The 16,954-nt window shown below is 53.3% G+C and overlaps 2 protein-coding genes across 12 annotated transcripts in view; both read left to right on the top strand.

The window, feature by feature from the left end:
- The window catches only part of STARD10 (StAR related lipid transfer domain containing 10), a 44,720-nt gene extending 30,442 nt beyond the window's left edge, over window positions 1-14,278 (top strand). For 2 of the 7 annotated variants that reach the window (XM_060303652.2, XM_070046159.1), the window contains exons 3-7: window positions 9,989-10,136; window positions 10,753-10,856; window positions 11,513-11,630; window positions 13,435-13,487; window positions 13,715-14,174. In XM_060303652.2, the coding sequence (XP_060159635.1) occupies window positions 9,989-10,136; window positions 10,753-10,856; window positions 11,513-11,630; window positions 13,435-13,487; window positions 13,715-13,960 (669 nt within the window). In that variant the 3' untranslated portion in view covers window positions 13,961-14,174. Of the gene's footprint in view, window positions 1-2,438; window positions 3,167-9,988; window positions 10,137-10,752; window positions 10,857-11,512; window positions 11,631-12,535; window positions 12,648-13,434; window positions 13,488-13,714 lie in introns of those variants that run through there. The other 5 variants (XR_011377627.1, XM_060303657.2, XM_060303653.2 and 2 more) reach the window with 5 other exon arrangements.
- Window positions 14,279-14,770: 492 nt separating this feature from the next.
- ARAP1 (ArfGAP with RhoGAP domain, ankyrin repeat and PH domain 1) overlaps window positions 14,771-16,954 on the top strand; it is a 64,378-nt gene continuing 62,194 nt past the window's right edge. For all 5 annotated transcript variants that reach the window (XM_030836168.2, XM_030836161.2, XM_070046158.1 and 2 more), the window contains exon 1: window positions 14,771-16,044. The gene's annotated coding sequence lies outside the window, so the exon portion shown is untranslated. The remainder of the gene's footprint in view (window positions 16,045-16,954) is intronic.

Below are 16,954 nucleotides of genomic sequence, written 5' to 3'. Positions count from 1 at the left end.
GAGCTGGCACGCTCTTAACGTTTGCTGAATGGGTGAATGAATGAACAGTCTGAGGTACCCAAGGGACAGCTCCATTTCCTCCCGCGTCCATCCTTGTTCACTTGGGTTACCTTGTGGAACTGCATGAGCCTTCTCCTTCCCCCAGCCAGTCCAGGCCATTTCCAGTCCCCTCCAGCACCTCTGCCAGGAGCCTCTTTCCCCTCCTTACATCTGGGTGCCATCTGTTATTCTGTTCATCCTGTAGGACTCTGCTTAGGTGTGCCCGTCCCTGTACCTGCGTCCCCCTGCTTCCTTCTGTCCCTGCCATGAGCCCCCAGGATTTTCATGCCTGTGTCCCAGCTGAGGGTGGAAGGACCCTGAGTCCCCTCTGGCTTTACTCTCGGCATGGCTACACCACACAGATCATTTCCAGGCGATTCAGCATCAGCCTGGGCAGCCTCAGGCCCATCTCAGCAGAGTCCAGGCTCCCAGGTCCAGGGAACAAGGACCTCGGGATTCTGGACAACACACTTAACCTAGAAAAAAAAAAGTATGGTTTCTTTATCTTATATAAACTCTATTGTACCAACAGTAACAAGAACCCAAAAATGATAAATTAATCCTTCAGTGCCTCAATTCCTGAGTAAAACGTCTCCCTGTTTCCTTCCAGCTCTCATTCAAGGGTGTAGGTAATTTATGTACAGTTGAGACCATGGCACAGATGCAAGTTTGTGTCCTCTTTTGTTCATTTAACGTTGCATCTGTGGATATTTCTCATATTGCTATAGAATCATTAATTCAGGAACATTTCTGGCAACTGCTCCCTGCCAGACCTCTTCTGGGTTCTGAGGGGCCCCTGCCCCTGCCCTGAGGGAGACCACAGTCCTCAGTAGCTGGGCAGTGATCTTCAAGGTGATGTATCATTCTTCTTTTTTTTTTTTTTTTTTTTGCGGTACGCGGACCTCTCACTGTTGTGGCCTCTCTGGTTGTGGAGCACAGGCTCCGGATGCGCAGGCTCAGCGGCCATGGCTCACGGGCCCAGCCGCTCCGCGGCATGCAGGATCTTCCCAGATCGGGGCACGAACCTGTGTCCCCTGCATCGGCAGGCGGACTCTCAACCACTGCGCCACCAGGGAAGCCCAGTGCAACCAGTTTTTGCTGTCACTAACTGGGTAACAGTTTTACCATATGCTCACAAGCAGTGGTTCTTTTATATACTTCTGCTATTTACTAAATATAAACTGATACTTCAGTACAGATTGAATTTACTTTTCTTTATCAGAATTATTAAAGATCTTACAGAAAGTCCCAGAATCTCCCTTCACCTGTCTCTGCCCCCGCCCCTTACACTCCATTTTATGAGGATGATGGCAGAAGTAGTAATCAGCCTCGAGTGCCACAGAGAGTTTTACAAGCGTCCAGGGGGTTTTCACAACGACCCTTCCTTCTGACCTCCACAAAGCAGTGAGGGCCACCAGGCACGGCCCCAGCACTCTAAAAGTCAGAGAAGCTCACGCGGGCATGGCCTCTTTGCTGGCTCACCTGTCCCTCCTTACATTCAGGCAGCATTTCTTTACTAGACCATGCCAGGCACTGGGGGTGCCAAGACGAGCAAGGGGCCAGGATGAATCAATGCATCGCAGTGTGTGCTGATGAAGGGAGGCGGTGGGGTGGAGGAGGAGGCCCCAGGCCAACCTGCGTAAGTTAGGGACATGGTAGGTGGCCTGGGCAGGACACAGCCAGGCTGAAGTTTGAGGGCAAAATAGCAAAGAACCAGCAGGGGGAGGTCCTGGGAAAGCAGGACTTATTAGATCTCTCTCCTCCTACACACCCCCACCTCTGCTTCCCCTGATGCCCTGTGTCAGTGCCCTTGAGCTGCTCTTGAGATTTGGTGGGGACATGGGAAGGTCTTAGGGGTCTCCATTCTGGGGGCCCCAGAAACCCAGAGGCAAGGGCAGGTGCTCTAGCAGCTTGGCTCGATGATGGCTGTGTGGGGCCTTTGGGAGGGGCAGTAGAGGGCCCTGAAGCCAGCAAGCAGATGGTGCGCAGCCCTGGGAGGAGGACTTGGAGCAGACAGGGCAGAGGGGCCGCTGGAGCTGAGCCTCTCACGTGCCGTGTGCCCTGGGTCAGTGTCTGTATCTCTCAACACCTGGACTGACATGGTGAGGGCAGTGCCTGGTTGTGGGTTGTGAGGGTGGAGGCTGTGGACTTGTGCAGGGCCCTGGTATAAGAGGGCCACGCACCCCCTCCCTGTGCATCCACCCTGTGGCAGGATCTGGGGCACTTTTGTTGTTTTAAACTTTGTTCCTTGCCCCTTCGTGTCCTGCCCTTTGGTGTTAGCAGGAAAGTGCTCCCCTCGGCAGGGCCTGAGAAGTCACGGAAAATTGCCGGGGCCTAGGGCTGGAGAAGGGCAGCTGCTGCTGGGGGCTTTATGTACAAGTCTCATTTAATCCTCACAGCTCTGCTCCGAGGGGAGGATTATCCCTGTTTCACAGATGAAGATATTGGGATTCAGAACTGAAGTACTTTGCCCAAGCCAAGGCCACACAGGCAGGAAGCAGCAGGACAGAGGCCTATCTGACCAGACAGCCTGGAATTGCTGCAAATGTGAGCTTGTGGGGCAACGCGATGGCCCAAGTCTTCTCAGAGGAGACTTCCAGGTACAGAGCTCCAGTGCTGAGCTTTGGAAAAGCCCAGCCTTGCCTTTAAGCCCAGGGAGGGCTGAGGATAGAGTCGGGAATTTTGTTCAGAGGAAGAATCTCTGAGCTTCGCCTGCCTGGTCAGCAAGCCTTTCTGAATCCAGTGAGCTCTGCGTAATAACCATCAATTAGGGCTTCCCTGGTGGCACAGTGGTTAAGAATTTGCCTGCCAATGCAGGGGACGTGGGTTCAAGCCCTCGTTCAGGAAGATCCCACATGCCGCAGAGCAACTAAACCCGTGTGCCACAACTACTGAGCCTGTGCTCTAGAGCCCGTGAGCCACAACTACTGAGCCCACGTGCCACAACTGCTGAAGCCTGCGCACCTAGAGCCCGTGCTCCGCAACGAGAGAGGCCACTGCAATGAGAATGCTGCGCACCACAACAAAGAGTAGCCCCCTCTCGCCACAACTAGAGAAAGCCCGTGCGCAGCAACGAAGACCCAACGCAGCTAAAAATAAATTTTTTTTTTAATTTAAAAATAAATTAAAAAATAATAGAGCTTCTCTGGTGGCTCAGCGGTTGAGAGTCCGCCTGCCAATGCAGGGGACACGGGTTCGTGCCCCGGTCCGGGAAGATCCCACATGCCGCGGAGCAGCTGGGCCCGTGAGCCATGGCCGCTGAGCCTGCGTGTCCGGAGCCTGTGCTCCGCAACGGGAGAGGCCACAACAGAGGCCCGTGTACCGCAAAAAAAAAGAAAAGAAAATAATAATAATAATAACCATCAATTAACTAAGGCAGTCTCCAGTTGCCAGCGTGTTTGTTTTAGCTGGGCCAGTCCTGCCCCTTGATGAAGGGAGCAGAAAGTCCTGACACTTTGGGGTCAGGCACACCCAGGCTCTGGTTCGCTCCACCACTGTTAGCTTTGTGGCCTTGGTTAATCATTTTACCTCTCTGGGCCTCACTTTCTGCATCTGTAAAATGGGGGTGATGATATCCATCAGGGTGTTGGGAGGGTAAGAGACAGTATCTGCACAGGGTGCAGCTTGACGCCCTTGACGGCAGAGGCGGTTTGACCTAAATTTCAGCCCCTGTGGGGTCCGTGGTCCAGGTGCTGCTGTCTCTTTTGTGGCATGATGAGTTAGTGATTTGGAGCACATGGTAATGGTTACTGAGGTGGTAGCTATTGTTTGGGGCTATGATTGATTTGACAGCTAGTGCTCCACCCGGGTCAGGAGTGCTTTCTCTGTTTTAAATACAGTTCTTTTGGGAAAGGGTGATTTGCTTAATAGTTATTCCTTTAACAAAACTGCTAAAATGCAATGTGGTGAGAAGTCAGTACAGGCACGTTTCAGAGCCCAGATGGACCCTGAGGCACGTTTCAGAGCCCAGATGGACCCCTTACCCTTCTCTGGGCCTCAGTTTTCCCAGTGGTGACCTGAAGAGTAGTGGTGGAAAAGATCATCTCCTGGGTCCCTAGGACTTTGGGATAATCCATGTGCCCCATATATCCCACGGGCAAGGATATTGGAGATCTGCTGTGTGAGGTCTTGGCATTTGGGCCAGACTTGGATCCATCTGTCCGTGTCTCAGTTTGCTTGTTACTGCCCTGGCCATTGGCCCTCAAAGCCACACCACAGCCCCATGGACACGACCTGACTTCATTTCCTCTGTCTCAGGTCAGCCATCTCCCTGGGTCCTGGGAGATACTTCAGCCCCTTCCCCCACCACTTCCCTCTTCTTGTGGAGATTCCTCTTTCTCTAATGCTGAGCACTGGGAAGGCATCTCCCAAAGAAGGACGGGGCAAGGGGTGGGAGAGAGGAGGGTAGAGTGAGACACCGCTGGGGCACTGGACCCTGCTCTTTTCTTATTTATTTAAGCCTCCAGGCTTTTGCACCCACCAGTCTCTCTGCCTGAAATGCCCTCTCTCCCCTTTCAGCAATTCAGTTTCTTTTAGGTTCAGTTGCCCTCTGATCCCACAGTTCCCATGCCCACCCCCTCAACCCAGCTCATTCTCTAGTGGGATTTTATGTCCCCATCTCTCCCACTGCCCACTTGATGGGCCCTCTTTAGGGCAGGGCCCAAGTCTGGCTCACTTCCCAGTTCCCTGCTGCCCAGTTGCAGCCCTTGCACACAGCTGACTCCGGGCAGTAGTGAATGGATGGACGGAAGGGCAGGGCCAGGTGAGGCAAGAGAGGCGCCTGGGGCCCAGAATGTAAAGAGGCACATGCAGACACGGCCTGGTCCTGGCCGTGTGGAAGGGTGCGTGGCTGCTCGTGGAAGCCTGCTTAAGTAATAACAGCTACTGTTTTGGGGGTATCTATGTGCCAGGCATATTGCATACATTATCTCATTTAATTTAATCACAACATACCCATGAGATAGGTACTTTTTTAAACTTTAATTTATTTATTTAATTTATTTTTGGCTGCATTGGGTCTTCTTTGCTGCACGCAGGCATTCTCTAGTTGTGGTGAGTGGGGGCTACTCTTTGTTGTGGTACGTGGGCTTCTTACTGCGGTGGTTTCTCTTGTTGTGGAGCACAGGCTCTAGGTGCGTGGGCTTCAGTAGTTGTAGCACACGGGCTTAGTAGTTGTGGTGCATGGGCTTACTTGCTCCGCGGCATGTGGGATCTTCCTGGACCAGGGCTTGAACCCATGTCCCCTGTATTGGCAGGTGGATTCTTAACCACTGCGCCACCAGGGAAGCCCTGAGATAGGTACTTTTATTATCCCCATTTTTCACATGAGGAAACAAAGACTCAGGTGAGTTCAATCTTGTGCCTAAGGGGAGGAACTGGAATTGGAACCTGGGATTGCCAGACTCAAAGCCTGCAGGAGTCACCCCTGATGGCCTTTCTTGCTTGTCCATTCCCTTCGACCATGGCTCTATGGGGTTCTGGGCAATCCCAGTTCTCTACCTCATGGGGTTTGGAGAGAGTGGAGTGTAGGGGGTACACAGTCTAATTTCTCTCGTGTCACCTGCTCCCTCTGGGCCTCAGTTTTCTCAGCTGTAAAATGCCTGCATGTGGGACTTCCTGCTGTAAACCAGGCCTTAAGGGCTTTGCAGCCAAGCATGGCTTGCTCCTTGGCTGAGCAACCCCGGCACTGCCTCCCGTTCAGTTCTGGTTTCCAGGAGGAGCTCCCAAGCATCCAGCCAAAGTAAGTGACTTGCGCAGGGCCCAATGGCTGTGGACTCTGGTCACAGCCCCGCCCACCAGGTGCTCTCCAGTGACTCACCTCTACCCCTACTTGTCCCTCCAGAAGCCTCTTAGAATTACCTTGCCCATGTGGTGGCTGCAGCTGCACACAGGAACAATGCTGGATGTAATTTACCCCTCTTGGCTCATGCATGCAGCCTCCTGGGGGCTGTGGAAAGAGCCGGGCCCAAAGCCAGACTGGCCACCTGGACCGCCTCGGTTTCCTCACCTGCAGCGCTGCCTCCACAGCTTGAGTTCTCCCCTTCCCAGCAGGCCCCACAGCTGACCTTCCTCCCTAGGAGCCTGCCGTGAGCTTGGGAACCCTTTGAAGTTTCCTTCTTTATCTTAAAATGTTATGCAGAGTTTATGCTCAACTCAGTGCCTGGTCTGTCTCGTGGCTCTGCGTGCTCCTCCCACTGCCTGCTGTCCCAGAGGGAGGCCCCTGGTCCTGAAGCCACAGAAGTCCAGAGGGAGAAGAGGCAGTCTGGGCAGTGTAGGCCTTTCTCAGAGTGCACCCAGCCGTGGGTGCAGCTTGCCCTGGGGGCACCAAGGCTGGCCTGAGGGAAGAGGAATCCCCAGGCTGGAGTCTAACCTACAAAGCATAACTCTTCTGTCACTACTCCTTCATATACAGTCACTGTCTGGAGGACTTGCAAAGCCAAGCCAGCTTCCATACTTGGATTTAGAGAAGTTGTGGTTTCCTCAGAAGCCACACTTGAGTGCTCCTTCATGGTTAAGAGTATCGGAAGATCCGGTTTTGAAGTTCTGCTGCTTTCTTGCCGTATGATTTGGACAGGTTGCTTCCTCTCCTGAGCCTCAGCTTTCTATTTTGCAGCACAGCTCACCGGGGGGTGAAGAGTGAGTGTGTGTGTTGAATGTCAGGTGCAACACCCAGACCTCAGTGTCGCTGCACAGTGGAAGTTTGTCTGTATGCTCCTGACCATGCCAGCTCCGGCCTCTGCCATCTTCTCCATCCCATCCTTCTCATCACTTTGTTCAATCACTCATTTATTCGTTCACTCATGTTTCATTAGTCTCTCTCAGTCTGATATAGCTCCTGAGTCTTTCCTTGACTTTCATGACCCTGACACTTACAGGCCACATATTTTGTAAAAGTCCCTCATTTAGGGTTTGTCTGATATTCCTTATGATTAGATTCAGATCATGCATCTTTGGCAGAAATATCACAAAAGTGGTACCTGTATTTTTTTTATTGCATCCTATCAGGAAACATCCAGTTGTAACTTGTCCTATCACTAATGATGTTCACTTTGATCACTTGATTAAGGTGGTATCTGCCAGGCAATGTGAAATTACTGATTTGATGGGAAGGAACTTTGAAACTATATAAATACCCTATCCCTCATTAAACATTAAATTTATTTATTCATACCTGTATATACTTTGCTTTCCTATTTTATTCAGTGGAATATAATCTGTTACTATCATTATTTATTTTAATACACGAGTTGGCCCAGCTTTAGCCCATGGTAGGGGACCAGCTGTCCTGTTTGCCTGGGACTGAGGGATTTCCTGGGATACGGACTTCCGTTGCTAAACTGACAAACCCTGATGAGTTGGTCATGGAACCAGCGGGAGCCCTTCACACTGGCTCCTGTGTCTGCTGGGCAAGGTCCCTATCATTCTGTCAGTACATTGTCCTTACTTTCTGGCACAGTGAGATGTTCCAGGTACATCTTATACTTAACTCCGACGTAGCCCTGGAATTACGCATTTCTCCAAGAAGACCTGGAGGCAGGACCTTTGAGTATTAGGCTGCAGCACACCATGGGCTCTGGAGCAGATGGAACTCATTCAGCTTCCCTACAGGCCACGCTGTTCTCTCTGCCAGGGCCACTTGCTAGATGCCTACCTTCCATGCTGAGCTGCTCCATGAAGACTGATTCCCCACATGCCTCACCCCACACAGCTGACCACCTCCTCTGTGCCCCACTGGGCAGTTTGGGTACCTCCCCGTTTCCAAGTTGGTCTCCTTTCTCAACTGGAAGCCTCTGAAGGACAGGCCTCAGATTCATCTCTGACTCTTCTATGCTCTGCACAGAGCTGAAGCTGGTTAAATGACTGGATCTAGTCATACCACCTGGTGGAGCAGAAAAGCAAACAGAGGGCAGGGAGGGAGGATGACACACAATGAGTCTTTGCAGGCTAGAGCTGTCCTTGAACTTCGGTTTTCTTAACTAAAATGGGGCTTATCCCTCAGAGTGCTGCTGTAGGAATAAAATGTGGTAAAATGTGTAGAAAGCCCTTAGCATAGTGCTTGTGGTGAGCGCACCTCTCAGTATCTCTGGGAAACATTTTTATTTAATTTTTTTCCATTATTGCAGAAGCAGTACTATATATATTAGAAAATTAGAAATACAGACAGCAAAAAGAAAATAAAGCTATTATATGCTCATCATTTATAGATTGCCACTCTTAACACCTTAGCGATTGTGCTTCCCAGGCCTTTTCTGTGCATATATTTTTCCCCCAAAATGAGATTATATCATGCACTCCGTTTTGTAACTTGCTTTGCTTCAGGCAGCAACCTCCACCATTTTGTTTCAGTAAATTTTCAGCACATCTAATTAATACTCAGATCATACTCATATTTCTCCTGTTGTCCCAAATATGTCCTTATAGCTGTTGTGTCCAAGCCAGTATGTAATCCAGGACCACACTTTCTATCTGGTTATTTGTCCTATAAGTCTTAGTCTAGCCCAGTTCCTTCCTTATGACATTGACCTGTAGAAGAGACTGGACTAGTAGCCCTGCAGAATGTCTCACCATCTGGCTTTGTCTTGTATTCTTATGGTGACACTTAACTTGTTCCTCTGTCCATTGTATTTTCTGTTAAGTGAAGCATATCCAGGGCTTGATGAGTTCACTGGTGCCTAGAATACCCAATGGGTAGTGTCCTTCCTGTGTCCTTTCATCACCATTAGTGGTGCCAGGGCCTAACCCAAGATTAGGGGGAAGGTGATGTGACCCCTCCCTCATATGGTTGCATGTATTTACTTTTTAGTAGAAAGTAATGTGTGGTTCCCTTGGCACCGTCTGAACACCCAGTTCTGGGAAACCTTTTTAAACTACACAATAGAACTTGTCCATTTGCTGAGGGGAACATGATCCTGGGGTTTGGGCTTTCAGGTGAAAAAAAATCAGAGAACAAGGATATGGACTGAGTTTCATCTTGCTGAGTGTAAATCTAGTAAAACCTGGTTCTGTTTTTATTTGCTTTCCAGACATGTGATCTAGGTTAAATCCCAGCTTTGCTACTTACCAGCTGGGTGACTGTGGGCAAGTTCCTTAACCTCTCTGAGCCTTAAGTTCCTCTTTGGATTTCTTATCTGGTAGAGTTATTGTGGGGGTTAAATAAAAAAAAAAAGTGTCCTCGGCTGTTTTCTCCCCTAGATGGAAAGCTCTTTGAGAACAAGGCTAATAAATAGTAAGAAATCCAAAGATGTTTGTTGGGGGAATTCCCTGCGGTCCAGTGGTTAGGACTCCTGTGCGTCCACTGAAGGGGGCATGGGTTAGATCCCTGATCGGTGAACTAAGATCCCGCATGCTGCACGGCATGGCCAAAAACAAAACAAAACAAAACCCAAAACAAAACAAAACCAAACAAAAAACAAAGGTGTTTGTCGGATGGCGGAAAAAAGAGAAAAAGGAGGGCAAATGGTGATAAGTACCAGGTGATAAGTACCATGGAGGAAAGACATCATCCATTTAGGCATTTATTTGTTCATTCATGCTTTCATTTCATTTAACATGTACTCGTACCAGGCTCTGTACTGAATCGACTGAACCTCTGCCCATGAAGTTCAGGGACCTGGAGGGCACAGATAAAGAGATTCAGTGTATGGCAGTCCAGAAAGTGGGCTGGGTAATTCAGGAAGACTTCCTAGAGGAGGAGACTGGGATGAATGGGGAGGTTTGGTGGCGGCTGAGATGGGGGAGACAGTCTCTGGATGCAGGGGCTTTTTCCTGGCACAGGTGGCTTCTGGGAGGGCTGGACAGGGCTCATGGCAAGAGGTGAGCCCATGCTGGCTTCAGAGGTCACTGTTCCTCCTGTCCTTCTCCTCCTCCCTCCTTGCCTGTCTGCCCTCCCATACCCTAGCCAGGACTTTGAGCCCTGTGTGACCTTGACAACCCATGTGTCTGTCTGCAGTGCCGGATGGAGTGCCGTGATGTGCCAGCAGAGACGCTCTACGACGTCCTACATGACATTGAATACCGAAAGAAGTGGGACAGCAATGTCATTGAAACTTTTGACATTGCCCGCTTGACAGTCAACGCTGACGTGGGCTATTATTCTTGTGAGCAGACGCAAGCACGCCGATCCCAGCCCCCTCCACCTCCATCCAGGCCTCCCGCCCAGCCTCCTCCTCCCCCGTTCCCTCCTTGGGGTCACTCCCATGGCCAGGCTGCTCAGAGACCTGAGTGCAGAGATGTAGGGTTGCCCTCCCTGAATCCCTATCCACTCCCAGACACTTGAGCACACATGTGCACTCACACACACATATGTACTCCCATGTTCAAGCATACACATTCCACACAAACACACATGCACAGTCATGTACAAAACCCACAGCCACATGCCACCTACTCACAGTCACACATTTCATGGACACGCTCACAGTAATACTATTGTTTTCTCATACACTCACATTCACATATGCAAACAGATCAGGCCAGCAAGGTAAGGGCTGTGTGAGGCTGTGAGGAGCAGGGATGGCTGGATGCAGGAGGGGAGAGGGTTCTGTGCTGTCTCTTTGCTAGTTGCAGAAACTAGGTCTGGTGGTGGTGGTGGGGTACATGTTTGGACCGGGGGAGCTGCCAGTTAACCAGGCATCCCTATGTCTCTGGGCTTTGCCACGACCTTTCAGGCAGGCAGGCCAGCGGTCTGGCTGAACTGTCCCTTGCCCTCTACAGGGAGGTGTCCAAAGCCCCTGAAGAATCGTGATGTCATCACCCTCCGCTCCTGGCTTCCCATGGGCACTGATTACATCATTATGAACTACTCAGTCAAACATCCCGTGAGTCAACCTGCCTTCCCTGCTGGGTGGGCAGGGGAAGGTGCCAGCTAGGGCTGGGCCAGCAGACCTAACCCAGGGAGAGGACCCTGGCTGCTACCAGGACTTCTCTGTGACTTCAGGCCAGGCAGGAAGTCTTCTGTCCCTGTTTCCTTCCTATACAGTGAGAATAATGGTTCCTGTCTTCCTGCTGGGGCTTTCAAGCAGATGAGGAGAGGGTGGTGTGGGCCATCACTGTGGACAAGTGGGTGGGATGGACTGGCTGGGAAAGGGGGAGCAAGAGGTGAGAGGTAGGGTCCTCTGACCCTCCCTGAGTCTGGGTCTCCATGGCAGGCAGGACAGGCAGGTGCAGCTGGCCTGGGCAAGGGTGTGTGTGTGTGCGCGTGTGCGTGTGCACGCGCTCATGCACGCCCATGTGTTTGCTCATGAGCCCTGACCCCAGACTTGGGTCTTTCTAGAGGGGAACAGGGGAAGCTTAAGAGGGGCAAGGATGACTCCTGACTCCTCCCTTTCTCCTCACCCCAATATCGGGCCTGGCCTGGAGTGGATGCCAGGGGATGTGAACCAACTCTGTGTGTGTGTGTGTGTTAAGTGTACTTACAAAGACACCTTCTTTTCCCACACCTTGAGTCTCACCTCCCTGTGCCTTCCATCCCCAGAAATACCCACCTCGGAAAGACTTGGTCCGAGCTGTGTCCATCCAGACGGGCTACCTCATCCAGAGCACGGGGCCCAAGAGCTGCGTCATCACCTACATGGCTCAGGTGGACCCCAAAGGTGAGGGCTTGGCCCTGGGATCATGGGATCCTTCTGTATACCGCAGGGGATGGGGCTTGATCTACTTGATCTGCTGGGATCCAGAAGGGCCTCTGTTGGGAGGTGTTTTGTATTTGGGGGCATCTACACCCAAAACATTCTTTGAACCGAAGTTTGAGGTTTTACAATGGTTTGAAAAGCAAGGGCCAAGGTGGTAGCCACTGCTCCATGACGAAGCTTTTAGCACTCTTCATGGACTCCCGCTCCCCCACGCTCTGACTTGCTCCCTGCTCACTGGCTGCTCCCACTCTGCCTTGTTGGCTTCCATCCTGAAGGTCTGGGTTTCCTAGGCCCCAGTGCTTTTTCCCTTGGGAGGGCTCAGCTACTCCCCAGGCTTCTGTGGCTAGGTTGACCACATGTTTCTCTTTGCTGAGATCCAGATCCCTGTGGCCATTGGCCTCTTGGACGTGTCCCTCAGGGTGTCTCTTAGGACCTGAGGCTCCCTGTGTCCAATGATGAACTTACTGTCTCACTTCCTAACTTGCCCCTTCTCCTAAGTCTCTTCCCTCCAGTCACTCATGCCAAAAACCTGGTGGTTGTCTGGGGTCCCCTCTTCTCAGCTCCCAAATCTAGCCACTAATTATTGATTTTACCTTCTAAATAGCTCCTAAATCTGTCATTTCTTTCCATACTCAGCGACCTTGTCTGTCCATACAGCTACCAGAGGAATTTTTCCAAAGGACTTATTTCCTTGTGACTCTCTTCTGCTTAAAATCCTTTTGTGACTTTCCATTGCCCTCAGAGTAAAGTCCAAGCCCCCTCCCCAGGTTTCCCAGTCCCTCCTCATAGCTTACACCTTCCTACCTATCTAAGCAGCCCTTTCCCTCGGCCTAGAAACACCTCTCTTCCCTTACTCATCCCTCCAGGGCTGCTTCACCACCTCTATCCCTGATACCCAGAGGACTTGCTGGCTCCCTGCCCTGTGGACCCATCCCCCTCTAGCAGAGTACTTGGCATACTGTTGGGGCCCCCCAGACAGTGAGTTCCTCTCTCGGTCCCCAGGGCTGGTCCAGGGTGGGTATCACTGAGTGAATGTGGAGTGAGTGAAGGAATGGATGAATGACTAGAGGAGGGGTAAGCCTTGAGCATCTTTGCCTGGGTATGCCCCCAGCACCACCGAGGGCCCACTGGCCCAGGCCCAGAGCTCCCCGGTACCTCACTGAGTAAGTTTATTGTGTGTCAGAGGCAGAGCAGACACTTGGGAATCAGACAGGGTGGAGAGCTGGGTTGTGGATTCTAGGTCAGGACAGGCTGGAGTGCTTAGCCAAGAGGTCTATGTAGCAGCTAGGCTTCCTGGGCCAGGGGGCTTGGAAGGACAGGCAGAGCAGCGGATGAGCACCAGGGCCATTCAAGGTAGAGGGACTGGGTATGAGAAAAGGGAGGTCGGTGTGAGTAGAGGGGAGGCAGCAGGTGGGAGCTCGACTGGCCAGGATTTCAACCCAGGTGTTGCCTGAGGTCACCTAGGACCCTGTGGTTTTCTTTTGTGTAGCCCTTGGGCTCAGCAGAGGGCAGAGGCAGGGGGTGGTGGAGGTGGGGGGTTAACAGAGTTGAGCCTGAGGACCATGGTCTGAGGTAGAAAGAGGGGGTGAAGATGATGAAGTCTTATAGGACTTGCCTCACAGCACCCCCTCCCTAAGGAGAAGAGCGTGTCCTCCCTGGAAGCCCCAGGCTGGAGTGAGGGGGCTGGTATGTGTGTTTGTGGGGGGCTGGTTCCCTGAGGTTGCTGCTTCCCTTTTCTCCTCACTACCCGTTCCTGCCCTCATAGGCTCCTTACCCAAGTGGGTGGTGAATAAATCTTCTCAGTTCCTGGCTCCCAAGGTGAGTGGCCTTGGGATTGCGGGTGTGGAGGTTGGGGGAGAGGGTTCCAGGATGAGGGGGTGGGGTCAGGGGCGGAGCTAGGGCTGAGGGGCGGAGTTATGAAAACCGGATCAAGAGTCAGGATCCTGGGAGCTGCGGACTGAGCCGCTGGAGGGCGCGGGAGGGGATGTGGTGAAGACAGTTCGCTCCCACCTCACCCCTTACTCGGCGGTGCGGCGACTCCGTAGGCTATGAAGAAGATGTACAAGGCGTGCGTCAAATACCCTGAGTGGAAGCAGAAGCATCAACCGCACTTCAAGCCGTGGCTACACCCAGAGCAGAGCCCGTTGCCGAGCCTGGCGCTGTCGGAGCTGTCTGTGCAGCACGCGGACTCGCTGGAGAACATCGACGAGAGTGCAGTGGCAGAGAGCCGGGAGGAGCGCGTGGGCAGCGCGGGCGGCGAGGGCAGTGATGACGACACTTCGCTCACCTGAGCGCAGCACCACGGCAGGGACCGAGACAAGACGGGGCGGAGCCCAAGGGTGGCGGATGCTCCCGCGCTTTCTCCCCTCCCCCACTCCTTGCGCCTCCTGGGGACGCTGGGCTCCGGCCCAGGCTGGCGCTGCGGCGTGGCTGGACACAGCCCCAATAAACGGTCCCACAGACTCAGCCGGCTCATCACTGTGCCTGCTTCCCACTTGCTCAGGGCACAGGCGCCACCCTCGGTCCCTCTGTTCTACAGTTCATTTTGTTAATTTTATTATTGATCACATGGACTTTGCTCCTTTAGATATCCCCTCATTTCCCGATGTGCAGCTCGGAACACACCCCCTCCTGTCCCTGGTGTGTTCATTATCCTTGCATCCATTCATTAGTTCACTCTTCATCCATCCACCTGTCCTTGTTGTGTGTTCATTCGGCCATTCACTGCAAGCTATTTGGCTGCCTTTTGCTGCTCTAAGAGAAGGAGCAGGTCTGGCCAGAGGCCCGGGGTCAGGGGTCAGAGAGTGGGCTTCTATTGTAAGACCTTCAGCCTAAGGCCGCCTGGGTCCAACCTATGGACTCGGGGTCTGACACTCTCCAGTTGTGACAGAAAGAGGGGTAGAGGTCCTTGGGGGCAGCATGTTCTGCAGGGAGTTTGGGGGTTGAGGTGAGTGTCATCAGACTCCAGTGCAGTGGAGGGACCAGGCCCTGTGACTTGAGCCCTCCCTAGATCATTTAGAAGACCTCAGGCCTGTGTTAACAGAAAGGGAGGGGCCTCCAACCCCTTGCCAGTGGTCAGATGCCAGTTCCCTGATCCTGTGTTCCACCTGGCTGCTTTGATGTCTAGGCTTTGAAGTCTAGAGGGATGCCTGGGCCTCTCCTGTTCTCTGTAGCCCACAGGTGCCCTCTGCTGCCTGAGGGTCACCCCCGCTATCAGGTCGGGAGGAGGGCCCCGTGCTCCACCCCTCTCCAGTGTTTTTGTACCCCATATGAATTTTGAGCCGGAAGTTCTCCCCAAGTTCTGGCCTTACCCTCTCCCGGTAAGCGACTTAACTTGGCCTGTCAGGAAGACGCTTGGAGTCCACTTTTTCCTAGAGAGGCAGGGTGAATGTCCAGTAGGGGTAGGCAGGACATTCTGTAACTCACCAGGACTTGGCCAGTTTACCCAATACTGGCTTTGTAACTTTGGGCAAGCCCTGGAACTTCTTTGGAGCCTCATTTCCTAATCTATATCCTGGGGTGATGATTTTTCACCTTCAGGCAGATTGAGATAAAAGGAATAAGTTGCCCAGCACTGGGCTTGGCATGTAGTAGGTGCTCAAATTAATGACACCCAATCTCAGCCCTGGACACAGGACCTAGGAATGCCTGCCAAACCCCAGACCCTCGACCCTCATCTGTGTGTATGCTGGCAGGATGGGTGGAAAGCTCCCATTCTCTAGGCCAGGGAAGTTGCCTGGCAGCCAGGACCTCAGGCTGCCACCTTTATAAAGCCAAGGAATCCTTGGGCCCTCGGACTAGAATCTTCCCCACCACCCTGCTCCTGAGAGATGTGGGCCCAGGGAGAGAAATAGGATTTTCTCGAAGAAAAGTGGGTAAGGACTTTCTGGAGGAGGTCAGGGACTGGTCTTCCAGCTTCCAACTGCCCCTTTCCGCTCTGTGGGTGGGGCGGTTTGTGGCTTGTCCCTCCCAGGGAGAGGGGCGGCAAGAGGCAGAGAGACTCAGGAAGAGATGAAGACTCAGAGGGCGGATGTGGTGGAGGTAGACCGGAGCCTCAGGAGACGGAGACGGACCTGTGAGCAGCGAGAGGGACAGGAGAGACGCAAAGATCGACCTGTCCGCAAGGCGGGCCAGGCTAGAGGACTCGAACACCCTGACTAGGCGTGGCCGGGAAGGGGGCGGGTCCCTGGGAAGGGGGCGTGTCCCTGCCCCCTTCCCGGTCCTCCCCTCCCCCGGGCGTCACGTGGGGCGGGCGGAAGCGCCCGGCAGGGTGGGCGCGCCCGGCCTGTGGCCGCGACTTGGCTGCACCAGCGTCAGTGGTGGCCCCGGGACCCCGGGTCCCCGCGTCCCCGCGTGGAGTCTTCGCTCAGAACAGGTCAGTGCGGCTGCCGGGCCCTCCCCGTCCGCTGCTCCTTGGCCAGGTGTGGCTAGGAGTTTCCCCATTCCGCAGAAGGGAACGCCGAGGCCGCGCGGCGACTCTGCGCCCGGCGGCTACTTCCGCGGGCGTTTCTCTGGGTCACGTCGTCTGTTCTCACTGGTGGTGGTGATGGGGTCGCCTCTGGAGGATGCGCGGTCGGGCTAGAGACGGTAGGGAGGAGGACGAACCGGCGGGACAGGGGGCTTCCAGCTTTCAGCCCTTTGGCGTGAAGTCTCTGACGTTCCGGAGCCAACTCGCCCTCGGGCACCTTGATTTTCTCATCGGTGAAATGAAGGCTCCCACTTCGTTGACTGCGGAGACCCTTACCGGTCTGCAAGTTCGTATGACCTTATAAGCTGGACCTGGGGCTCCACTGATCTTGGGCAGACTACGTCCGGGCTCTGCGCCTCAATTCCCCACCAGTAAATGGGGGCATGGCTTCCCAAGAGCCCCTACCTGGCCCAGTTGCTGCAAAAAGAAAGTGTGTGTTCACTGAATGGGGTCAAGCCGGGAGTGGGTTATTGGGACTGGAGAGAGCAGACTCCGAGTGCAGCCTGAGGGCATGGGGTGGGCGTTTGGTCCCAGATCTCCAGGGCGTGGTTTTTAGTGCTGGGGAACTCTGGTCGGTATCTGGCATATGCACCCTCACTCCCCCAAAGCTCCTGTCCTGGGGAGCCTTCCCCAGTCCCCAGGGCTGCAGGGTTGGACAGATATATGGAGGTACTCAGAGAAGGATTTGACTGTTTGCCGAGCAAGGTCCAGACAGAGGCACCCAGGATACCTGTCCTCGGAGAGCAGAGTGTCCAGGCTAGGAGAGACCTCCCAGCAAGCTCATTACAGGGTAGAAGGAGCCCTGCGGAGTCAGAAG

The sequence above is a fragment of the Globicephala melas genome, chromosome 8 (genome assembly GCF_963455315.2).
Source record: "Globicephala melas chromosome 8, mGloMel1.2, whole genome shotgun sequence".
Classification (NCBI taxonomy): Eukaryota; Metazoa; Chordata; class Mammalia; order Artiodactyla; family Delphinidae; genus Globicephala; species Globicephala melas.
The sequence above is the reverse complement of the archived record's forward strand: the minus strand, read 5'-3'. Positions and strand labels throughout refer to the sequence as shown.